Below are 22,360 nucleotides of genomic sequence, written 5' to 3' on the forward strand. Positions count from 1 at the left end.
TCACTGGTCAACCTGCTCCTGTTTTTGGAACATGTTGCAGGCATCAAATTCAGAATGAGTGTATATTTATTAAAAAACAATGAAGTTGATCAGTTTGAACATTAAATATCTTGTCTTTGCACTGTATTCAATTGTATATAGGTCCAAACGTTTTTGAAAATCACTGCATTCTGCTTTTATTTATGTTTTACGCAACATCCCAGCCTTTTTTGGAATTAGGTTGTATAAAGCTCCAGTATTACTGGACAGGAGTGTTGATGGTGAAGTCTTCAGTACACATTCAGACTGACACATGTAAAACATAACAAAGCAACAACATTCTGGTTTACATTTTTTTTTTAATAAATTACTTCAGACATCAACAAAATTAAATGGTATCATGATTTCAAATTTAGATGAATTGGATATCAAAACTGAACAGTTTAGGTTTAGCTGATTATCACCAGGAGCACACTCAGCCTCAGAACAACAGTATTAGATGACAGAAGCAAGGTTAACAGTATTTATATATAGCAGGTCGTTCACTATGAGCTTTTTTTTAGGTGTAGACTGCTCTGGAAACTCAAACGTACATAAGTCAGCTAACCAATCAGAATGGGTTTGTTTGGAGGCAATAAAAAAATAGAGCAAGTGTAGTGTTTTACATTTTCACACACCAAGACAGGAATCGCAGACAGTAAGGGAAAGAGACAATTTGGTTGAGGGGTGCAGGAGGGAAAAGGGACGGGGTTAGCTTTCTTCAGTCAGTCAGTCAGTCTACTAAGTTCCAGTGTAGGTTTTGGGGATGGAAACACCCTCTCAGTTAGGGTTGGGGGTGGAGAGGCGGGGGTGTACTTGACTCCTACGGGTGGGGGGAGAGCAGAAAGGGGCGAGGGAGCAGTCGGTCGTTCCTCTACAGGACGAAGGGCAGGATGGGTGAGCGCAGAGGAGGGTAGTCGCGGAACTCCTTCAGGTAGCTGCGGTGCTTCCCCTTGGCCCACACGGTCATCTGGATGAAACCCACCAAGGTGAAGAAGGCCACTGGCAGACACTGGGTCATCAGGGTGAAGCCCAGCCAGGAGCCCAGCTGCGAGAGGAAGAGGAGGGCTGTTACACACTGCAGGCTGCAGCCACAAGAGGGCAGCAGCCGGACATTAAACTAACTTTCACTGTACAATGACACAATACAAATACCTAGACGTGCTATAAATGTTGAAATCTTGTTTAAAGCTAAATTTGACGCCTCCCTCCACTTTTCAATCAATCCATGCCACGTTCATGCAGAGAAATCTCTTTTTAGAATCACTTGATGAACAAAACATGTTACCTCATAGGTGTAGTTGGGGCAGGAGACCAGCAGGAAGATCCAGGTGAAGGGGTTCTTGGTTGGGTAGGGAATCTTCCTGGTCTTAGAGCCTGGAAGAAGGTAGCAAAAGAAAAGGAATGTCAAAGAAATTTTGATTTTAAAATCCAACCCCTTGTTCCAGTGTTTCCATTTTGGCCCAACATAAAATGAGCTGTTCCTAAATGCACCAGAAAAATGCCAGAAAGTTTTGGGTTGGTCCTGAGCACAGCAAAATAATGAGAAGATACAGGCAGAGAGCAGGCTCTCTGTAGATGCAGGCATATTATGCCTTTAAGCCAGATTTATTAATCAGCCAATATTATAGGCCTGTATCAGTATCAGATCATTCTTGACCACTGTTCTTTTTACAGAACATAATGCAGATTGTTTTTCTTTTTTTTTTAGTTTAATAGGCAGTGTTAAATGTATATTTGAGAACTTTTATAAATTTGAGTTGTTCTATTTGTGTGTATATTTTGAAGAAGTTTTGATTTTAACATATTACATATATTTCAAAAGATTAAACTCTTAGCTATTAAATCTTGTATGGGGCAAACCTCCTAGTAATTTTTGTTTTTGTTAATTGTAAGGTGTAGCTAAATGTTTTTATGCCTGATTAAATCATGTTTTTGTAAAAATCTGACAGAGTTGATGGGAAACTGGGACACAACTCTAAAGGGCCACCATGTTCATTAAAACATTTAACATTTAAAACAGATGATTATAATAGCTAATTTTTACACCTATGTTATCAGGAGGTGCTGTTAGTTTAGATTTTGAAAGATTTTAACACATTTTCAAATTGTTTGATGTTGTGAATTCTTGTCTGAGACAAGGCTGTTTTCTGACATTCAGAAAATTAAAGCAAACAAAAACAAAACATTTCATAAATTACATATATTTCATATATATAAATCCTTATAGAATACATTTTCAACCCCCAAAAAAGGAATTAGTGTGTTGGCAATAATATTTTTTTGTATATATAATACATAATTTGTCCCAATTTTCCAGCATAAGTGATATACAAATACAGAATATCAGCTGATACATAGAAAGTTTTTACTCTCAGATATCAATATCAGCTGCAGAAATCCAGTATCTGTTCTGCTCTACTTTCAATCCCATGAAACCCAGTTTTTTCAACCGTCTTCTCACTATGAGCAACAATGAGTCCACAATTCTCTGCTGAAGTCTGAACAGTTCAATTTCACATGAGAGATTTTTGTCTGGAATAATCACCATTACAAATGTAACGGATTCAAAACATATTAATCAATAATGTATGTTAGTTATGGAAAATACACAAAATTTGCCACCTCAGCCAAAAAATATATCACAGTAAAATGTTTTATTTGAGTCAATATCAATAATTATTCATAAATACCTATTTTAATGAAGACCAGGAGAAAAAATGTTGAGTTTAACCACTTTATCTATTGTCAATACATATCATTACAGTTTTATCGCCAAGGCCTGTGTTTTGTTTGTTCTTCTTGCTAGTTTGAAGTGGGTGGGGCTTAGCTGGAAAAAGGTGGTGCCATATACATCTGCACCAATGAGGACGGAGCGACATTTGTATTAGGATCTTCCATTGAAGCTGACTTTGATTGTTGCTTACAAAGTCATGAATATTTAATCTGAAATCATGTTTTCTGGGTCTTTCATTGAAAAATCACTCAAATACATTAGGATATAAATTGATGTGCATTGAATTTTGAGCCATGACCTCAAAATCAAAAGTACAGATTTGACCTCTTTTACCTCAACTTTATCCATCTATACAAAAACAATCTAGATGGATAAATAGCACTGCAGGTAAGAGGAAAAATGTGTATTTGAACATGTCAAATATCCATTGCAATTTTTAAAGGGAACCAGCCAGAAAACATCCACGTGCTTAACATTCACTGTGAGCTGAACTGTACAGTTGTGTGTATCTGAGGTGTACAGGTGATAGAGGTGTGTGTACCTGGTGGACGGAGGTTCCGAAGAGCAATGTGGATGGAAAAGTTGCCGATCTGACAGAACTAAGAAAGAAAAAAGTCACACAAGTGATTTAATAAAGTAAAGTAAGTGTGTAGTAAGTAAAGTGATGTGTGTAGAGCAAACGATAAATTACACAATCAGTTACAGCTCAATGTGTTGAGGATATTAAGAGTCGTACCAAGAATACGATGAGGGCCAGTCTGATTTGTTGCTCCCCGTAGACTGCAACAGGACACAGTTAACATGAGTGATGATGAAAAAGAGTTACAATTAGTGAGTGTTGTGTGTGTGTTTGCATGCTCACTGGGTGGTGTGTACAGCGGGTGGTTGATGTAATAGGCCATCCATGCTGCAAAGCCCCAGTAGTAGGTACAGTTCTGAAATGAAAAATGTGACAAGATCATTGTTAATGAGACTTTTTTGTGGTGGTAGATAACCACATTACTGCATTACCACAGGCATGTGATGCCTACTATGGTCTTAAACTCAACATTTTGAATTAATAGGCAGTCATGGCAAACTGCAAACCTGCAGGAATATGTTGCTTTGTCACTGCAGTGAGAGAAAATCCACTGTCACAGCCCTACCTTTTACTCCATGTAACCTACATCAGACCTTTGCCCGTACTAATCTAAGGCAAGTTATGATAGTCTTAATATCTCACCTTAAAGATGTTGCGTAACGGCATTGTTCCATGAGAGAAGCGATGGACAAACAGCGTCTCCAGCAGCCTCTTAACATAGTGGAAAGAGTGACACATACAGGCGAGACTGGAAAAAGAACAGACACCTTCATTAGTTGGATTATTTCTTATTCCTCCAGAGTCTATGGTCATAACTGTGTCCATGGCAAGGGTCTGTTCTTCATAGCATCATCGTCTCTTATACAAACCAGCGGTCTCCTATATAGAAATAACAACCTTAGAATATTGTAATTGACCAATAAAAATTGAATATTTAACAAAGCCATGTAATAACATAGTAATAACTGTTTCAGTCTTGGCAATCAGAACTTACCTTTTAATTTAATTTCTGATGATTAATGACGGGGTGGTAACTAGATGGGTGAATGGTATCTCCAATCGGCCAACAGAATGATAATTGCTATGCTCATGCAAGGTGAGAGTGAATTTGGCGTGGATTTAGACAGCGGGGATTAGATTGACTAGAAGTGCTTAAAGAATCAGTGGCTTCATATTTAACCCACAAATGTGAGAGTGGTTTTCTCATCTAACTCTTTGCAAGAAAACAAACAAGCGCATTTCACAAAACATCAAACTATTCCTTACGGTTGGGTCAGACTCAACACAATAACAACACATTTGCCATGGTTTGTGGAGGTGTGTTGGTGACACTCACTGTACAACCCAGTGTTTACTGGTGGTAAAGTCATATTTGGGTGCGTAGATGAAGGGGACCCTGAAGTAGAACATCAGATAGATGACCAGAGGGCCGGTATACTCTGTCAGAAAGACCTGAAAGAAAAGAAAGTAGGACAGGATAATTCAGAGAAGTATTACTGACATATTGATTTGTTAATGTGTCAGAAATATAAATGTACCATCTTCCCTCCCCATCTATTTCCTCTTCCTGCCCCTGCTTCAATTCCAAGCAGAGCCAATACAACTTTAACAGTGAACTTCACTGCAGCAAATTAACCTCAAGATCAGAAGGAAACTTCTGCCGCCTCACACACAGAAACACACACACCCACACACACACACACTCACTCACTCACTTTTCACCCCGAGGGAAATCTCAATATAGCTCTGCTTGATCCCACTTGCAGTCTGATGTATGTGTGCTCATCAAGACCGTTGGACCTGAGTGTGACGGCACGACGTGTCCCTGTCTTTGGTCTGCTCCGTGTTGTACTCACCGTGACCCAGCTGATCTGGGCTCCCAGGTCTCTGAAGTAGAAGGTTGCTGTGGTTCCCACAGGGAGATGCTGTAGAACATCCTCATCCTTCAGAGACTTCCCCTCTGAGACACACACACATTTACTTTATGAGTAAATTATGAGCTGGTTGTAGACAGAAATGTAAAACTACATTCCCTTTAAGTTTGGATTATTTAAAATGGGGCCGTATGAGGTATTTATCTATAGTCAGTGTAAGCTACAGTCGATGATGGTTGGGACAACCAAAAGTTTGGAAAGGAGCACCAGAACAGAAGCTAAGTAATGTACTTCTCAAGGTATTTTAGCCACCTTAAAAAAACGCTACATTACATATTCTGTATTGAGAACATTTTCACAGATTTCAGACAGCTTTTTCTGACAGGAAGCCACAGTTATATAAGCCAAATATCACTCTCTCCAAACCAACCAAACTGTTTTTGCCAATGGAATTTGGTTGGTTTGGTTGGAGAGATACTTGCCTTATATGATGGCGGCTTCCTCTCGGAAAAGGCCAGTAAAGCAGTGAAAATATTCCAAATATAGCATGCACATAAAGTGATATTGATATTTTTGGGTAAGCCTGTTTTAGGTGGCTAAAATACCTTTTGTTGCAGACACCGTCTACACCAGTATACTGCTTAATCTAAAATAATATGAACTATTGCTTTAAGGCTGAACATAAACTTATTTTTAACTGTGTGATCAAATATGCAGCCCTATGCATCATGGCTGCCTCCCATATCCTGCAGCCGTTCAGAGTGATGGCTGCACACGTCCTTAGAAATTAACACTATGTGCATGCAATTGGAACGCAAACGCATGTTTAAACAGCAAGTATATCTTTGGGCTAAGCATACTAATAGTTCATACTTTGGCTGACTTACTGGGGTCGAGGCGAATGGACTGTCTGGCTGGGTACCACTGTGGATCTGAAACAGACAGATGAATACTTAACACACATCTTAAGACGGGACATGAAGTGGGTATTTCTGTGTGCAGCTTGAAGATTTGCTTGATCTCAAATAAGATTTATGAGGTTTAAGTCGCCTGCAGAGAGACGGCACTCACGGCTCTTGTGGAACATAGACTTGATCTCCCCGATAGTGGCATTTGGCTCGACCTACAAATAACACCACAATAAATAAGAGTGCAGGAACATGTACACACAAACAAACACACACACACACACACACACACACACAAAGGAACAGATAATAACCCTGTTTTCCATTCATGGCGGTGATTAGTGGTAAATTTAGCTCTGGCTGTGCCCACACACCCCGTGGACATGGGGTATTCAACAGCTGGTATTAAAGTTTCAAAGAGCCTAGACACACAGACACACACGCACACATACATACATAACCACAGCCAAAGTATACGACCTTGTGCCAGGCTGCCAGCTACGGCCCAACGACCCCAAATATAAACACAATGACAACAAAACAGAAACATGAAGCACACACAGGCGAGTCTGGACACACAGTTGTTACAGATACTCCTGGACTGAGGCTGAGTTTGGTGATTTAAAGTCATCACCGCATTCCCATTTTATGGCCAACTAGATTTATGTGTTTGACTTGAGGCAGCTTACACACTATATAAGTCACAATATAGACGAGTGCAATATCTATATCACGGGAGGCACAATATTTGTTAAGGCGTGCATTTTTGTGCAGTTCTTGTTTTTCGGCGCACACACAAAACAGACAGCTTGCAGACCATGAGAAGTCGGTGAATTTGACAAAAAGTCTTTTGGATTATTTTACACCCCACATTTGACTGACTAAGCTGAACATGTCAAATTGAAATTGAAGACTTTAGAAAAAAACCTAACTGAAATGATTTTGTGAACTTACAAAACTAACCACAATAAAATAAAAATATACAGAATGTGTCTTTAGTTTAGTTTAGTCTTTGTTAATTCGGTCAAATTTCTGAACACAACGAACATGAGGAGGCATTTGTGCATCTATTTATTACAACTGGGATGTCTCCATGACTGTGGGACAACTGGTCTCACAAAGTGTTGTTTCTATTGTAATACCTATTCTGAACTTCTTTAATCTTGCTCCAGACAAATACCACACATGTAATAATAATAATAATAATAATAATAATAATAATAATAATAATAATAATAAGATAATTCTAAAATACTGAAATTAATACAAAATAATCTAAAACTTTTACATTTTTAAACAATAAAAACTAAACTGAACGGAGCAAACCCACTCCGGAAATTTAACAAAGCTAAACTGTATTGAAAAGAAAAGTTAAAAATGAAAAAAAAAAAAAAACTATAATAACTCTGCCACAAACTTAAGACAGACTTGAAACAGGTGACAGAGACCATAAACTCAGAAAACTATTTACTTGAGGTCATAAATCAGGTCAGAAGTAGGTTTTTTTTTGCCATAAGGCTACATACAATCAGACTTCTTATTGAAACTGGTGGAGTCGCCCCCTGCTGGCCATTAGAAAGAATGCAGGTTTAAGGCACCTCCACATTGGCTTCACTTTTCAGACCCAGAAGCTCCATCCAATGTTTAATATACGACTTTGTTAATAAAGTTACTGAGGCACTGTCTGACCTTATCAAAATAAAAAAATACCAGTGTTTTTCACATTTTAGCCCATTTACTGCACATAGTATGTTGGCCTTCCCTCACCCTTATGAAATCTAATCTATATTTATGTTTCGATCTGTAAATGTCTGTAATTTTTCACGCATCCATCGATATCCCTTAATTCCAGAATGTTATGTAAATAAACTTACAGAGGCATTTAAACATGCTTGAGGTGAATCTCAACCTTTCCATCATTATTTTGTAAATGACAGATTTTCAGGTTACTAAACTGAAATGAATGGAAGCTGACAAATAGAATAATGCATCAGAAAGTATGAAAACAAACTCTGCAATACTATCTACATGTTACATCATAACAGCACCTCAGACATCAGCATCAACTTTCTCTCAAGCCTTTGACATTCATAGCTTCGGTGACAGGGTTCTCAAAACATTTTAGGAGTAATCGGATATTTCCCTGCTGGCACAGACGTGGAGAGCTACAGCTAAGATGCTTTTGTGAAATGTATTCCTATACTTAATCATGTTTTACAGCAAAGGTCTGACATAGGAAGAGACTAATGCAAGGAAAAGCATATTTTTCTGTGTGTGTGTGTGTGTGTTGTTCTGTGGCTAAATGAGCCACAAGGAAAAACTGACAATTCAAGTAGGATACATGGATAATGTCATTGACCACTAAGTCCCCAACCATTGCAACATCACAATTTAAAAGCTCTCTGTATTTGAGGTGGTGCATCCCCTCAGCTTTACCAATAAGTACACAGACATGTGGCATTGAGACAAAGGCCGTTTTAAACTTAGCAACAATATCATCATCTATCACAATGTTTCACTGTGGATACCGTCATATGTCACTTTGGTAGACACTGCCCAACGCTAACTTGTACCATAATTTTAACAACCGTACGATATACAATCAGTAATTCCAACAAAGGCCGAATGTATAGTAATTTTGCCATTTCAACAAGCCCACAACAAAACCTTGTTTATAGTTTGAGAGCAACCGATCACACCAACGGCACCGATCATGCCATCATATCAGCATCGCACTGATCAAGCAGCTGGTAAAGCAGTGAAGCAGGGTGTAGAGCCAGGGCTTTTGTTTTGAAGTTTAAGAACTAGTGATAATGATTAATTGGTCATTGAGACTTTGATCAATTCAGTAAAATTTAATCTATTTACTTTCAAATAAAGATCTGAAATTTAACAATTACTGTTATGAGTGAAATCCACATGCTATTCGATATTCAAGTATATGTTTAATATGTGGTCATTAGCAACGATTGACATTACCAATGATTGATTTAGGAAAGTGCTTATAATTTGCAACCCTAGTAACATTGACATATACAAAGATGGACGACATGACAGCTCCACAAAAGTGAAGCCAGAACGACTCGATCACCCACTGGTGGCTGGCTGCAGTATAGGTCACAAATCCTGCCTCCCAAATGTTAATACGTCGGAGGGGGGCCAAACTAAAACATCGAAGTACACATAAAATAAATTTTTCTCTCGTGTTTTCTGGCATGTTAGGTAGTTCTTATCTCGCTCATATTTGTTCCAAGTGTTCATTTTTCTCATCAGTTTGGTTTTAATTAAATAAAAAGGGTGTTTCATGACAGCTTTGCTCACTATTGAGTCAGCCGTGTGTCAAATTAAAAATAAAAAACACTCCTAAGAACAACCCTTACCTTGGGGAAATATTTTGCTTATGTGACAACCTTAAGTTTGAAACTTAACCTGGTTTATGCAACTGAGCAACCAGAACTTAAGAACTAGCAGCTCTGTTGTGAAAGATATTGTAAAACATTTATATTCTGTGATCATTTTCCTACTGAAGTTCCTCACAGACTGTGGGTGGCCCCGTAGACTGTAGAGATCATCTGCTGTAACTGACTTGGCCTCTGTTCACGTCACCCTGAGCTCCACGGGCCATTTTCAGCAGGATGACATCACTGAGAAACTACCTCTCTGTGACCCCTGCAGCTCCCCGTTCTTTCTAGAGGCTTCACTCAGTATACAGATCACTGCGTCTGCCCAACAAACCCTGAACCACACCACATTCTGGACTAAAGTTTGATTTCTCACTCAATCTGTTAGTTTAGCTCTGTTAGCCTACTTTAGGAAACCAGTCCCCCAGATCCAGATCTATATCTGTCAATTCTGTGAAACTTGCTCTCCCAAGGTGTTAAGATTGCACATGCTATCACCATGGAAACTCTGCTAATCTGGTAATAATCCAGCAAGGATAGCACTTTAGACTTAGTGGTCTTGAGGTGCAGCCTTTGATAAGATGAGCGTGCCCTCGCTGACAGACTAACACCACTGTAAACTTGGCTAATGCAACTCTATACACTATCAGGCCTCACACCAACAACACACTAAACCCTCCTAATGCAACAGCACTGACTTACAGGTCTGCCACTAACAAATTAAAGCCTTCTAACACAATAATAACAAAGTACAAGCCAAGTACAAATGACTGTAAATATACCTGGAAAACAATAGGCTTAAACATCCTACCAAAATAAATGTGACTAATACAACAATGATACTCTTTAATCCTGACTATAAACACAACTTGACTCTATTGGTCAATATTACTCTGGCCACTATAGTGCAAACTCATTCTTGTAAAAGACACAGAGCTTGTTTGCTTTACAAAGACTTTGCTGATTAAAACGGTGCCACTTGACATTTTTAAAGCTAACAATATTCTGCGTGCAAACTACCTTTCTTTAAAATTATGCATGCAGCTTTTGTGCTGCACCTGCACTCAGCAGGGCTGGATTCTTTGCTACAAATACCTAAACTGCTCATGGTGTGAGGAGGATCTCGCCTAAAGGCTTTTTGATTTCTCCCCCAAAAAAGTCCAGCAAACTGCATTTTCTCCAGATTTTCACAAACAGCCTTTGTTTCCACTTTAATAAAATCCCTTATTTCTCACATGCACCTTATCATGTAAAGACTCGTCTGTTTGTTCAAAGAGAAGGGCCTTTTCTACATTTTTTTTAATCAAACCCTACGCTCATCTCACCCTTCTAATCTGTCTGAGACTCTTCAGGAATTACTGTATAACACGTAAAAACTACTTAACTCACATAACATAGTTGGTACAGGCGATACTAAAAAATATTACTCAGTCTAAACTACAGCCCTCATTTCCCATCACGCTTGACTAAGCGGTTTAAATTTTCTATTTTATCTTATAAAATGCAAATTTTACTTTTTGTTAGTGTTAGTTGATATCTGTTCAGTGCCTGGTGGTTTATGCTGATAACTGCCATTTTTCTGTTGGTGTATAGTTTTAACCATAGTTTTAACACTTATGTTGAATGTCTTTAAGGGGCTGACTTCACAAGCTTCCTGGCTCTCATTCCAAGCTTGCCATAACATCTTATTTTAATTTACTTTCTACAACCATCTGTGACCAACGGAAATAATCTGTCTAACTCCAGATTGAGAACCACTGTCGCAAAATAACATTAAGCAAATGTAAACAAGTTCTAAGATAATCCGGCACAAATGTCAGTTCTGCATTAAGCAGTTCACACCGGTTACTGTGAGGCAAAGTATTACTGGTGTCAAGTAAGAAAAAGAAAATACGTCAAGTGTTTTTCTCTATGTTGTCATGAATGAAAAAACTGGAAATATACACGGTAAACTGTTGATAGGTATAAGCAAAGTATTTGTAACAGCATTTATACAGGAATGATTCTGCCCCAAGCTTACGGATGAAGGGGTTGATCACTGTAACCCTGATCACACGTTAGTTTCTTCATGTTATTGCGTGACTTTCATATATCGGAATTAACATTTTTACAATACCTAAGTCACACAATAACACAAACAAACTAACAGATCAAGGCACCGGTAGATCAACTCTGTGAGGCGAAAGGACTGATTTCACCATCATATATTCATATATATATTTTTTGAGTTAAGTGCTTACATTCTCTCAAATGTTTCCAACAATGTTCAAATGCATATATGTCAGATACATCAGAGAATGAGGAAGGACTAAACGTAAAGTGAAAACAACTTTGGTTATGGTGGTTGTTTAAAAGTGAAGATATGAACTCCCAAGGTCCCACTTCACAATGTTAATAAACTGTGTCTTTTGTCATTGTTTTAATTTGATCAAGAAATTAGTGTATTTATGTGAAATAAATGTTATTTTGTTATCCCCAAATGTTCTGAACATCTGACCTTTAATAAAACTCAAAGATACAGACCTGAGTAATACATTTAAGAACCCCTGGTTAACACAGTTGCACAGTTTTGTATGATATTTTGTCTACCTCCTGTATGCATGCCAGCAGTCTACCCAGATAACTGAACCCGGCAGTGCTGTTTCACATGTATCAGACGGAGTTCCAGCGTCTCATTTAGACCACCAGTAAGGACTAGAGCTACAGCAGGTCTGCTATGTTCTAGAAAACGCCTGACTCAGACACAGTGATGTTTTACTGTTAATACAGGACCAGATGTACTGCACCTGTTGCACTTAGAAAACAGACAGACGCACAACACAGACACAGGGACAGCTTAAATGTGAAAGTATGGCATTTAATTAGACTTTCTGCAGAGATGAAGATAGAAAACTTAAATCAACATGTAAACTGTTGCAAACACATGAAGAAAAAAGAAATAAGTTCTCACCTTGTCCAGGAAGCAGAGCTTGTCCTTGGTCTTGGCATCCAGTATCTCCACCTCAAAGAAAACAACAGCCTTTTTAGCTTTTTTAGCAGGTTTGCGTTTAACCGGGGCTGGAGGTGGCAATGGGGCCACCACCGCCGCCCCATTAGCTGTTTTTTTACTGCTAGTGGCTTCTAGTGCTAGCGTATCCATGTCCACAGTCCTCCTCCTAAACTCGGTTTATTCCCGTCTTCCCCTCGCTCTTCCCCTTTGGTTCCTGTCACTCTTCTTGACTGCCGGTCCAAAATCCACGCCAAAACCATAGAGGAGAGGGGCAGCACTCAGCTGTGGAAATAAATCTGTCTCTCCTCCTGCTCCTCTGCCCCTCCCTCTTCCTCCTCTCTGTCATTCTCTCACTCTCCCTCCCTCTTCGCCCCCGTCTCATTCCTTCACTTCTGGTGCGCTGCCTTATTTAACTGCCAGCCGACCCCTAGAGCGCGGACATATGCCACATGTGTGTGCACAGTTGCATACACAGGAATGCCCGGTATCCCCCTGGCAGACTGTCTACAGTATATCATCTGTGCATCTCTCAACATGAGAGAAACTTCTAGAGCGGACAGCAGCATCTATATTTCAAAGCTGTGGTGACTTGAAACAGAACTCCTCCCTAAAAAAGGGACACCTGACGACCCCTGACACCTCTCAACCCCTGGATAAGTGGGTAGATGGAGGAGAGGTATTATGACAAATGGCACCACCCCTTTCCTAGTTTGACCCCTTCTCTTCCTTTCCTCAGCTAAATATAAACAACTACTGCTTCAGCCGGCCCTCTCCCTGCAGACCCACCGACCAAACTGAACTGCTAGATCTCTCAGTCACTCACACGCGGAGTCTCCCTCTCCTGCCACCAGCGGGTGATAATACTCAAGACTGTGAGGGATTAGTTGGGGCACTCCCCTTGGTGGAGCTCACCCCCACCCTCTACTCTCTAATGACGAACAGTCGGGATACAGTTTCCATAATGAGTGAAAGACATACAGTCGCAACTGGTAACATGGACACTACATAATGGATGTACAGTATGTGTATCTATGAAACATTTTCTGCTATGTTAAAGGGACAGTTCACCACAAAATCAAAAGTACATGTTTATATATTTTAGATATCGGCCGAAGAAATGTCTGCCTTCTCTCCAATATAATGGGACTAAATGGCATTTAGCTTGTGGTGCTCAGAGCACCTGAAAAAAAAAATACACTTGAAAAATTCAAAACCAGTGTCTCTTTCTAGAAAATGATGACCTGGTTACTCAAGACAATCTACAGACCTTGCTTTGAGTAGTTTCACATAGGAACTACCGAGTATCCAGTAACTTTTTTTTTAGATAGATAGTTCCTACATGAAATTGCTCACAACAAGGTCTGCACATTATCTTAAGGAATGACACTACAGACCAGGGGTGAACTGTTCCTTTACATATAACACTGTCCAAATTATTTATGATTCCTGAATTTATTTATTTGACTGCTGAATCATTTTTTATATGCATAAATACCAAGTGCTTAATCTGCTAGCTAAATATTAACACATAATGGCAAATAACAGGTTCTGCTCAGACATTATCTGAGACACTTTGATTTACTGTTTCAAATGAAATGGTTATACAAAATGCTAAAGATTTAGTCCAGAGCAGAGCCAGATCCATAAATCAGTCAGCCCGATATTGGCCTTGCACAGCAATATCTGTCTTCATTTGTATCCAAGTATAGGTTGTCTGATATTTTCTTACAGAATATAACACAGACTGTTTTTATTTAGTTTTTAGTTTATAGTTTTCACTCATTCCTGAGAATTGAGACAAAACTGTATTTTGAGGGGAGCAGCAGCATTTTTAAACCAGGAAGCGAGGCAGGGGTCCTTAGAGTATAGCTAACCCTTTTTTATGCCTGATTAAATCATGTTGTTGTAAAAATCTGGAAAAATTGACAGAAATCTAGGACAAAACATTAAAGGGTCAACAAATGTTTATAATGGCACATTTTTATACCTATGTTATAAGTAGGTGCTAGTTTTTGATTTTGGAGGCTTTTAACACATTTTTAAAATGTTTCAAGCTGTGAATTCTTGTCTGGGACAAGAATGTTTTCAGATATTTAAAAAAAATTAAGAATACCAAAGGATTTTATAAATTACATATACATATATAAATCCTTAAAGAATACATTTTCAACAAAGAAAATTGGACAGTATTGACCGATATACTGATATATTGATATCAGAATTTTTTACCTCCCTAATATCGGTATCAGTATTGCCCAGTATTGGTTGATGCCAAGGGCAGAGGCATAAAAGTTAAATAGGCCTGCTGGCGATTAGGTTTTGTGGAGATGCACGCAAATTTTGTCTGTATGTGACTTTATTTTGTGTGTTTTAATGTGCACAAGGCCACCTGTCGTTTTAAAACTTCAACTTAAAATCAATCATTTTAAATGAATCAACTGATCTGTCATATAACTGTAAATGAAACATTCACGTATGTTTAAATCAAGCAGGACACATGACACTGCAGTGGGGACTTCAGGGAAATAAACCCATCTCAGTTGTCTGTGTGCCAGGCATACCCACTGCCCCCCCCCCCCCCCCCCCCCCCCCCCCCCCCCCCCCCAATCTCATCTTGCTATATAAAGCCTCTGTCAGCCAGTGACAGTCTGTGCCACTAATTCACTCTGGGGTGAGTGTGAAGCAGGGAGAAATAAGATTTAATTGCTTGTGGACTTTGCCTGTTTGTTTGTTGGTTTTGCCTGGACCTCTTATCCCAAGGTAAAGCACAGTTTTTGATATCTGGAAAGATTACCTGTTTAGACAGATTAACAGACAATCTTATGTTTCTTTGCCCTTTATGTGCTAAATGCTAGTGTAAGCGTAGTGTAATGTACTGCGGTGTGTAAGCAAGACAGATCACCGTGAAAGTGATGCAGCTCTCTGGTGCTATCTGGTGTAAATGCTGTGAAACTATGAATTATCTGGTCAAATGGCACAAGTGGAAAACATTAAGAGTTTGATATATGTTACATGATATAGTGAACACTAACAACAAAAATGTAACAACTATATGTGTTTTAGTTTGCTCAAGTATTTCTGTTTAGCTTCTGATTCATACGTTGGTGCCCAATTAAGGATGCAATTTAAAAAAAAAATCATTATTTGAATCCATTACGTTAAGATTTAAATTTATTTGATAAAGCACTGAAGAATAATGCATGGTAAAAAATATCTCAAAAAGAATATGTTTGTACTGGTGTGTGCATTTATCTTTTAACGTGTGTACTGGTCACGGTGTCAGTCAGTCTACACTAAGGCCTGACCGATACTGGACTTTTGGGGCCGATTCTGTAACAGATATTAGGGGGTAAAACAATTCTGATATATTTACACACATTTTTTTTTTTTTTACCTTGTTTTGATCCCTGAAAACAAAGATACAACATGACTAAGATATGCAATGGGGGCAAGATATAGCTTCCAGTATATACATATGCATATCAGACAAAATATCTAGACTAATATAGTGGTGACAGGTGAATATCGGGCTGGTAATATAAGTCAACTCATATATCATTCGGCCTCCAGTCCACAATTTTGTGACTTTAATTAGCAAACCTGTTAAAGCTTATGTTAAACAATGCCTATTTACTGGCTAATCATTCAGTTTAGCTGACCAGTTGTACAAAAGCCTTTAACCCAAGTGTATTCCTACTGCAAAAAATTGTACAATAGTGACAAAAATGCCAACAAAAACTGTGACTTCAGAATATTTTGCAACAATCACAAATTCTCACAGCTCTAATAGTGGAAAAAGTAGGAGACATTGGTTTGGGTCTGTCTGTAAAGCCCACACCATCAGCCAATATGTGGACTGCACGTCAGCTGTTCTTCCATAGTTGACCTTCTAAGACTATTAAAGGCCTTGTGTTTCTGTGTAATACTGGGCACACTGGTTACAATGTGGGCACATCATGTGCCTGAGTATCACACTGTGCCCTGACATACTTCAAAATTATGCAGCCTTGAGATACTGAAATGCAGTCAAGGGTGTAACTGAGTAACTGAGTCCAGAAGGTGATAACTGACGATGGCCATGAAAAGGTGAGCAGATCAACTATGGTTGTCAGGAGTGGCCTATGTCTTACAGAGACCATTGCAAATAAATGCTGACACCAGTGCAACTACTGAATAATAAAGGCAATACATAAGAAAAACTTTGACAAGTAAGCACACATTTTATGTTTACCACCACAAAGTGTTGAGCTATGAGAAAAACAGTCAACTTAGCTGTTGCCTATCTGTTGTCTGTCATTTCCATGATTTAATGCTGTATCCCCCCTCATAGGTTGCACATGCCACATCTGTCAAGTGAAACAAGGGGAACTGGAGCAGCCACTGGCTGGGTTAGTTTCTGTCAGACTACTTCAAATCCTGTCTGGTGGGTTTTGGTGCTCATGAAACTGTATGGTAACATTTAGAGAAACTGTCAGGGCTTGCATCTATACAGTAGTAACAAAAAAAGCAGGAACATTTTCAGTTTAAAGATAAAACAGGCCTTTGTATAAAGTCAAGTCTGGATGTTTCTAAGACAGTTAACCACAATATTTTATCTGTTCTCTTTTTTTACTAAGCCTCTCTCTTCAACTTAGGATCTGAGTGATTTTGTAACGTTAAAGAAAATGACATCGAGGCTACGAGGGTTAATTACATAGGGCTGAGATTGCACACTTGACTGTTCACCTGCACTATTGGGTAATAACAAGATAAGAAGCGCCATGAGTCATTCCAGCCAGAGATGGCGATAATGGCGAGAATTATCTCATAAAGAGGGCTCAGTCTTTAGCATACAGAGACATTCAGTGTTTATCAAAAACCCAACAAATACACAGCGCAACTATAATTAATCACAATTGTGACTGCAGCTTAACTTTCAGCCATGAATTTACTAAATACAACCGTTATAATCCGTATACGAGAGGCCACAAATCCCCGGCCATAGCAACCAGCCCATGACAGGCGGTGTTGCAGCAGCATGCGACCCTCACTGCTCACGTTTGAACCTTTAAATTTGATTATTCTGGTGGAATTTACGCTTAAAGAAATAACAGTAAAAATCTTAATTGGCTTCAGTTTTTAAATTGTGATCCTGTGCAGCGCCCCATTGACGGTTTTGAGTTTCATAAACACTACTTACCTCGTAGTGCTTCATCTTGGCAGTTAGCACCCCCTTCCTTAATGTCCCAGATGAGTGACAGAGCCGCCTCCAATCAGCGCGGTAATATGCCGCTGCTGAAGCCAGCGTAGGCGGGCGCTACGGCCGTGTCGCAGCCAATCAAAACGAGGAGCATTCAATGGAATACACCCACACCATCAGCGACGTAGCCAATGAGATTTCAGCAGACGGAGAGGTCGCGGCTATGCCAACATAATTGGATGTCCATAGGGTTTATTGCTCTTTGAATAGAAGCGCTGTCTGTTTGTGCGCATGCTCACTGGTCCAACTGGTCACAAAACACTATGGACCGCTTACATTTTCTTTTTCTTTAAGCTGAATAGAAAATAATTTGTCTGTCAAGTTACTTTTTCCAACTTTTTTCCCAAATGCCATTATTTTCCAATATCTTTTAGTAGTCTCCTCGTTTTTTCCCCACAAATTGTACACCATGTGATCTCATTTTAATATTTGCTTTATCTTGTTTAATGCATTTCTGTGTACATTGTATTCTCTCTGTGTTATGTTATGTTCTCTGTGTTACGTTACATAAATAAAGTTTTCAATTTGACTCATGTGTTGTCACCAATACCGATTAAAAATGATCAGGCTATAAATTGCTTGTATTGGGTCGGGAGCATCTAGTGAAATATCATTTTCTTGTACAGGAAAACACTACAGTGAGGACAGAATGAAGACACATCAATGTGAAAAGTAAAAATACATTCAAGGAGGACAGTTCTGACACAACCACAGTTAGTTAACTAAAAACTAGATATGAAAAACATTTTGGTTAACTGAAATAAAATAAAACTAGATTTTTGAAAAAGAAAACTAACTGAAACAATATTGTATACTTAGAAAACTAAATAAAGTTAAACACAAAATATACAGCAAATGTCTTTGTCTTTGTCAATTTGGCTAAAATGTTCAAGACCAGCAGGAGGAGGCACTAGTGTATAAGTTTATTGAGAGTGCGAAGGCAGCACACTCACTTATATCTTTAAATCCTAAAACTAATTCTGAAACTCATAAGAACTAAGCTAAAATTGAACCAAAACAATCCAACCCACTTCGGAAACTAACTGAAACTAAAGTAAATTAAATACAAAAATCCAAAACTATATACACCTTTCACTTGTACTGATATGTGGAAAAGTATACAGTTATTTGAACAGATATATGGATAACTGTGCAGGGTAATTGGACACAGGTTGAAAATACACAAATGATGTGTAACACTAGATTAAGAGAAAAAACATTAATAGTGAATGCATAATTGTACAGAGGCAGAGAGATTTGGATTGCACAGAGTACAAGCAGCAAATCCATGGGATGATTCACAGTATGAAGATATTATTGCATGGAAGATGATTTAAGAGTGTAAAAATAAAAACACGATAAATTGTACATTTGGGATGTGAGAGATTAACTGTGTGCAAATCAGCTGGTTGTTGTTTTAATGAGTTTAAAATGCCTAAAATAATACTAAAACAATCAGGCAAAATGCTTCAATACACAGGGCTGTATGAGTACATTTGAACTGATACCCTAAAAAAATCGACAGTAAGAACCATACCAAAAAAATATGGCCTTTCTAATAGAATATTGTTCTGAGCTCCACCTTAAATCCTGCAGTGATTTGGGTGGGTCTGTGGAGCTGTTGATACCTGCAGTGATATTTAAAATGCCTCAAACAGGTTTTGCTCCACCTAACAGAGACAACAAAGGTGTAGTCAGTATATAAAAGACAACACCAAAGGTGTACTGTAAATTATTGATTGAAAACTTCTATGAGAAGCCATTTAGGCTAGTTTGTTACATCCAAATTCTCAAGTAAATTATTTTTCCTGAACACATTTTCTAGTTACATTCCACTATTTAAAGGGTGTAAAAGTTGTATGAATAATTCAGTGTTGTATATGCTCTCAGTAACTTACTGTGCACTGTTTTCAATGTAAATACTGACACTGAAAGCACAGTTTTTACCAGTGCCAACAAATCTCTGCTGGCCAGTTGTGTGAAAGAGCAGCATGCTCATGTGTGCTGTACACTGAATCTGAAAAGCTGCCTTCAAGTGCTGCTCGTACACTTGCATCATACCTTTTCTTACTTTAAAAGCCATGCTGAGCCATGTTACAGGGTCTGAGACAAAATCGAAACACTGTTCAAAATAATTTCATTTGACATTTTCAGACAGACACTTTAGCAAAGGACAGATGCGGTAAGTTTTGCACCACTGTGCGCCTCCTTCTGAACATCGAGACATATTTCAACCTAAATGGATGGGACAATAACACACTGAGAAGATGATTCCTTGGTGTATCCATCAGTGCATATCACACACGACAGACAAAACAAGATGAAAAACATTTAACAAAACAAAAACCCTGTAAAACACGCAGACAAAAATTGTGTAAAATCATGTAAAACCCAAACTGAAAACAACATAAAATCCATAACAAGATGTCACAAGAAGATGTACCAAGACAAAAATGGTGTAAAAGACATAAGGACGAAAACAGTGAAGATGTAACTAGACAAAAAATAGGTAAAAACAAGACGAAAACAATGAAGATGTAACAAGATTAAAATGAAGTACAACACGTACTGAAATGAAAACAACGAAGATGTAACAAGTTGAAAATGATGAAGAACTAACAAAACAAAAATTACGTAAAAATGACTCTGGCACCGAGCCATATTTCAGGTCTGTTTAAGAAACCTTGAACAAAGAAATCATCATCAACAGTTTAATGGTCAAACCCCAAGATTCGGTACTACGTAGTTCTCAGTGTTTTCACATGTTTTCAATTTTCCAACATGAAGACAAACTCTCTTTTCCCTCACACTTTCATTAAATATCACTTATATGAATCAAACTCTTTGATCCGAGATGGCTCCGTACTATGGTGACTCGGTGTGAGTGGCTCGTCTTGAGTACATATCTATACATATGTAGTGTGTGCCCTTTATATAATGACAGAGAGAGCCGGGGCACAAGAATCTTACTGTATTTTTACAATTATTCACATGACAGTAATGATGACCTCCACCTAAATCTCGGATTTAATCTCAAGCAAAGGCCTAAGAAATGGGTTCAAATTGGAGATATTTATTTTGGAGGACCTTGTCCTTGTGAAGGTAAAGTGCCAAAATGTTATTCCCGGCATATATCCCTCTCTTGGAGCTCACTACCAGCCAGTACTTGACTTGTTTTAAATCTGGGCTACACCCAAGCATAACAAAAGCTCCTGCCAGCAATCTATTCACTGTTTCATTTTGGCAGAGTAGGGTTCAGTGACTGGACTTCCTTTTAAAGTTTGTACAGGGCATGGATAGCAAGTACTTCTAAGCTATTTTTTATTGTGGTGTATCCATTGTTCATGGCCTTAGCTGTGACTGCTTGTGAACTGGTCTGCCATGTGATGTCCATGGGGACAGGTAAATTTAAGCATGGAACCATTGTTTTTTGATTGTAAAAAATAAAATCAAACATATTACAAGCTTGTTTGAAAAGATGGCCTCTATCATCCAGTCTCAACCACCCGGCCGTGATCCACTGCTGGGCCTAAAAGGGCAGTACTGTGGGCTGGCACAGTTTATTTTTTCTCCCTTTTTTGGGCATGTTATGTTTTTTTTTTCTAATGTAGTCAAGAAGTCGGTTCTTGAATTTTTTTGACAGAATGGGCCTTAAGTCACAAAAGCCATACGGGTGTGTTTGGAAGGGAACCTAACTTGACAGATTTGTACACGCTGTTTTTTCATTATGTGCAATGTACAAAAAATTATGTATTATAATGCGACAGTGCTGGTAGGTTTCGTGACAGAAAACACTTGGTTAGGGTTAGGGACAGATAATACTTTGGGTTAGAATGATCACTCTTGTGAGAACTTTCATGAGATGAAGGGTTAACTTCTTTTTCTTTAAGTCATCACAATTCATTTAACATAACATTTTACAAAGAGCTGTATATTACAATCGACCATATTGCAAAATGATGTGTTTTCACATCACAAACAGAACAATGCCATTAAACATAATTAAAAAGGAACATAAAAACAAAGCAAATAAATAAACAAACAGCAAAAATAAAAATATACAGTTAAAAACAGACTGTACGAGGGAAGTAAAAACTTAAATACAACTGACCCGACTCTATCTATATTTTGCCTAACATAATAATTTCCCAGTTATTTGAGGCGTCATAACAGCTGTCTTGTCGATTGTTATTTCTGAGGCAGAGTCAAAGACGTACTTTATTTCATCACAAAATAAATGTCATAAACCAGTAGAGCAACTTCAACCCAGAACTCCTGAGTGTCATTTAGCCCCATATTTAAGAGAAGGCTGACATCTCTGTAGCCATTTTCTCCATCCATCCATCCATTTTCTGTAACTGCTTATTCTGGAAGGGTCTCGGGCTGCTGGAGTCTATCCCAGCTGACACTGGGCGAGAGGCGGGGTTCACCCTGAACAAGTCACCAGTTCATCACAGGGCTGACACATAGAGATAGACACCCACTCACATTCACACCTACGGGAAATTTAGTGTCACCAATTAACCTAGCATGCATGGACTTTGGACTGTGGGAGGAAGCCGGAGAACCTGGAGAGAACCCATGCAGACACGGGGAGAACATGGAAACTCCCCC

At 38.6% G+C, this 22,360-nt stretch overlaps 1 protein-coding gene across 2 annotated transcripts; it reads right to left on the reverse strand.

Moving 5' to 3' along the window:
* Positions 1–318: 318 nt before the first annotated feature.
* Positions 319–17,778, reverse strand: tecrb (trans-2,3-enoyl-CoA reductase b). 2 transcript variants are annotated; one of them, XM_084716097.1, is made up of 12 exons: positions 17,687–17,778; positions 12,469–12,519; positions 6,281–6,332; positions 6,097–6,141; positions 5,192–5,295; positions 4,672–4,787; positions 3,978–4,083; positions 3,618–3,690; positions 3,492–3,535; positions 3,297–3,354; positions 1,307–1,395; positions 319–1,066 (listed from the first exon to the last, which is right to left on the reverse strand). In XM_084716097.1, exons 1-12 carry the CDS (start codon positions 17,699–17,701, stop codon positions 893–895), a joined length of 927 nt encoding a protein of 308 aa, XP_084572223.1. In that variant the 5' UTR covers positions 17,702–17,778; the 3' UTR covers positions 319–892. The 2 variants fall into 2 exon arrangements, with proteins under 2 accessions (XP_084572223.1, XP_084572222.1); XM_084716096.1 differs by lacking the exon at positions 17,687–17,778 and having other exon boundaries at positions 12,469–12,821.
* Positions 17,779–22,360: the final 4,582 nt, after the last annotated feature.

The sequence above is a fragment of the Lutjanus erythropterus genome, chromosome 3 (assembly GCF_056507025.1).
Source record: "Lutjanus erythropterus isolate fLutEry1 chromosome 3, fLutEry1.hap2, whole genome shotgun sequence".
NCBI classification, from domain to species: domain Eukaryota; kingdom Metazoa; phylum Chordata; class Actinopteri; order Lutjaniformes; family Lutjanidae; genus Lutjanus; species Lutjanus erythropterus.